The 4,047-nt window shown below is 38.7% G+C and overlaps 1 protein-coding gene across 1 annotated transcript in view; it reads right to left on the bottom strand.

Annotated features, from left to right (window-relative positions):
• Nucleotides 1–250: 250 nt before the first annotated feature.
• The window catches only part of ROCK1 (Rho associated coiled-coil containing protein kinase 1), an 83,903-nt gene continuing 80,106 nt past the window's right edge, over nt 251–4,047 (bottom strand). Inside the window, 2 exon segments of the mRNA XM_029087151.1 lie at nt 251–1,254; nt 3,096–3,173. Of these exon segments, the coding sequence (XP_028942984.1) occupies nt 1,251–1,254; nt 3,096–3,173 (82 nt within the window). The 3' untranslated portion in view covers nt 251–1,250.

Below are 4,047 nucleotides of genomic sequence, written 5' to 3'. Positions count from 1 at the left end.
TCCTGCTACAAAGCAAGAGTCTGACAGCATTTACTGAAATTCCTCAATTACCCAGAGCTTTTGTGTTATATGCTTGCCTTTTTTTTTTTTTTTGCATTGCCTAGGCATCTCTTGGCTTATGAACCAGAATCAGTCTTTCTTTGTAAGAGGAATTCTCATTCAAAGATTGTACTTAATTTAGGAAATGCATCTAGCATCTACAATACTTCACCCAATTAAAATTCAGTAAAAACCGCTGATATGGAATAGTTTTTTAGAGGTTTCTTTTGTTTAGTTTTAGATTTCTACTTTTATTGATGTGGCAATAATATAATTATCTCAAATTAAGGCACTAAAATGACAATGTAAAACCCAGTAAAAGTGTTCTAAGAATAATTTACGGTTCAAACAGTGCATATATTTCTTAAATGTTTGTTAATTTAATGTACGTTATCACTTAAAATTGTAAGGCAATACATTATACAGTTACAGAAATGATGTACCCCAAAATACGCTTCCAAACTTGGTGGTTCTTTTTACTGTTAGTTTCTAATGCCTCTAATAGTAAAATAATTCGGTATGGCTTGGCAAAAATGCATAGATTAAAGGCAATTACTCGTTTTCCCCCTTTACAAACCTGCTGAATCAGTATTTTGTAAAGCATAATGTAAAATATTTAACACTTTGATCCATTCCATAGTGGGTGGTTAGCATTAAGGCTGTTAACTCTGCAGTGAAGGCACTGAAGTTCAAGTGATAAGGCTTCATTTTTAAGCTAGTTCTGCAGTCTTCAAGAGCACAACTTTTGAGTCTTGAAAGCAATTGCAGTCCTTCTCATTGAGAAACCTTTCTCCTCTACTCCGTTTCATATGCTCATCTTGACATAAATATCCCCTTCACAGGGTAAACAGTCCTTTTCTTTCACTGATATGAAGAAAGTTGGCTGCATTTCATCGTGACTGACAGGCTTTTTTTAAAAATCCAAAAAGGCAGCACCTTTTTTTATACACCTAGCTAAGCTTTATTTGCTTTAACTTGCATTACATAGTAATAATTAATCTAATCTACCTTTAGGCAAACCCGCAATTAAACACCCTCAGCGTGCTTTTGTGCCAAAGCAAGGAGGAGACAGTAATAGCAATCTTAACCCTGAAGCCTGTGATAGTTATGTTGAAAGGAACAACAGCCCGTCTGCACTGCTCTGTGTGGTTAAAAAAGCCCTGTTTCTCAGACCGCATCCCATGAGGTTCCGTTAAGCACTGTACATGTGGTTAGCTGCAACAAAGAAGAAAACAGACAATTAATAACAAATATAAAAATTAGCTTCATAACACTAGGGCATGTTTGCCAAGAGTCTCAGTGAAGAAAATACTTTATTTTACATTAACAATTTTTTTTTTCAGTTGACATGGTACAATATTAAGATCATACCTACACAGCCTTCCACAAACTGTTCTTAATTTCAAACAACATTAAATGAACACAGAGGTAAGACAGATGATAATATTACTGCAGCTTTACTAGTAAATTATTAAGAGTAAACAGTCGTAGGTGTATTCATAGCAAATGCAGGGTGACCCTCTTTCACTTGCAGGACAAGAAAAGGCTCTCTACAGGGCTAAGAGCACGCACACGCAGTTGCCAGAGCTCATGATGCACAGGAGTTTTGGTTCTTTGGGTTTGTTGCTTTTTTAATTTTTTTTTTTTTTAAACATGCATTAACTTGATCAGGTGCCCACGTCCAAATATATTGAGACACCTCAATTGTGCTGATAGAACATGCATAAATTAGCATACTCTAAAAGCAGTACTGCTAATGCTAGCAAGTTGATCATGAAGTTCTGACTCATATTTACTAGTGATAAGTTATTAAAATGAGAAATAGAACTTGAGATCAACCTATACATGAAGCGCCTTTTAATGGGTCTGATACACCTCTCCATCAAGTCGATGATGTGCTGCCTACCAACTGCAAAGAAAGGTGGATGAGACCCTGCATGAAATGTACTAAAATGTCTTAAAGCATGTGTTAAAAGTCTGTATCCATTTGACAAAATACTCAATGCCTGTTCACATGGTAGGACTCCATCACTGAGATCATGTTCTACTATACTGTCTGACAAGAGAACAATTTTCAGATACTTAGTAAAAGCTAAACACATATCTCATGAAAATAATCGCTGCTTCTCTTACTCCCATGTCTAGGTAAAGAGGTCAAGGTGAGAACTGCAAGGTGCAGGGTCTTGAGTTCAGAGAAACTTGTCTAACAACTAACAACTTGCTGTCTCCTGAAAAGAAAAGAGCTCGCTGTTCCTTTATCACCTTTCTGACCCCAGACGAGCACCCTCCTACTTACCTGCCCTCAGATCTGGCACTCAAACGGGTTGATTCCACTCACTAGCTCAGCAAAATAAGTCTGCTTTTTTTTGACAGCCAGGAAACTGAATTGTGGACCTTCATGCATGGGTCCAAAATGGATCATTGCAAGCACTTACCCAGGATCCAATGACAGAAAAGCAGGGAAGGAAGACAAGAGAAGGAAAATCCTCCCCCTTAAGCAGCAACAGGCTGTCAGATTAGCTCAGCTACCGTGCAGTCACCAGTTAAGTGTTCAGTATATAAGATCCATCATAAATTTATTTAATAATCTAAATTTAAATATCTGGTACATCAGAAGTGAATTTTCCTAAAATAAATCCAATGCCACTTCTTTCTAGACACACAGGATGGAATATGTAGTGATACTAAGGCACAGGCTGGCCATGCTACATCACAGTAGTGACTGTCTAGTTCATAGACACAACTAACATGCAATTTGTCTGAGAAAGTCACAAAAGCATCCTCAGCAGAATAGCTTAAAAGTTCCTATCTGAACTTTTTCTAATGCTTATTTGCTCAGTGTAACTCTGAATCTTTGCACTGTTGCTCGCATTGCTCTGCAGGTGCCACGCAAGCCCCACTGTGTTCCAGTCAACCCAGTGGCAGCTGTCTGATGGGGATGGAGCGTGACACAAAGCTGCCCAAGCAGCTCCTCAAGCATCAGCGAGCTGTGGGTGCTCCCCACCTGCCTCCTGCACACAGCTCCATGCAGCATGGCAGGCCAGCAGCACACATACCCAGCACTCTTCCTGGTCAAGTACTGTGCCTCTCTAAATGGCTTATGCTCAATATGCTTCTTCCTCCATACTCCGTGCCTACAATGTGCAGCATTAAAACAGAGTTTGTTATAAATTGTTTATACATTTGATAGCTATGTGAGTATTAAACATCATTAAGAAGCAAGATTTCTAAGGTCAAATATCAATCACCATCAAACTCACTGATGGATTTCGTCTCAGTCTAGAAGAGTAATATAAATGTTAACTGTTTGATCACATCACAGTCTATTGGAAAAATTCAAGTTAAAGAGATAAGATGCCACGTGGGTATTCACTTCTCAACTGCCAGAAAACTTAAAAGCTTTATTTGTTCCCAAGAACCTAGAAGATCCCATTAGGTGATGGAGGAAGGTGTGAAAAGAGGCCATATACTAGGGCAGATAGAGGAAATGCAAGGCTTCCGAACAGCTGATCTGACTTATGCTTCACTAGTGCAAGACCACCATCTTCACCCCTCCTCCTTCCATTCTTGAGACACATCTGGTGCTTTCTGGACTCTTCCATGAACCACTGCAACTTCCTAACCCAACAGAAAATCACATGCTTTTCTTTAGTGGGGTCAAGGTTGAGGGTTTTTTTGTTGTTACACTTGGGTATTTTTGGCTTTTCTTTAGTGAAAGCATTCCTGGACTAATCCTCTGCTGGAAAATAGATCAGTTTATTGTGGTAATCTGTGAAGCATGAGCTGACACAAGATGAAGCACAGGAATGTGAATCTCTCCTCCTTCTGGTGCTGGCGAGATATTAGGCTCATTAGGATCTTAAAAACAGAGCTTTAAAGATGGCATTTCTAATTTTTTTAAAAAGTTCCCATTCACTACTTGAGTATTTCTATGATTCTCTAACACTCACATGACAATAGGAGTAACAGAAATTTATTTTGGTAGCACTGCCAATCTAGGAAGACTCT

Source organism: Antrostomus carolinensis, unplaced genomic scaffold (assembly GCF_000700745.2).
Source record: "Antrostomus carolinensis isolate BGI_N321 unplaced genomic scaffold, ASM70074v2 scaffold1781, whole genome shotgun sequence".
Taxonomy (NCBI): domain Eukaryota; kingdom Metazoa; phylum Chordata; class Aves; order Caprimulgiformes; family Caprimulgidae; genus Antrostomus; species Antrostomus carolinensis.
This window is presented reverse-complemented; position numbering and strand designations above follow the sequence as displayed.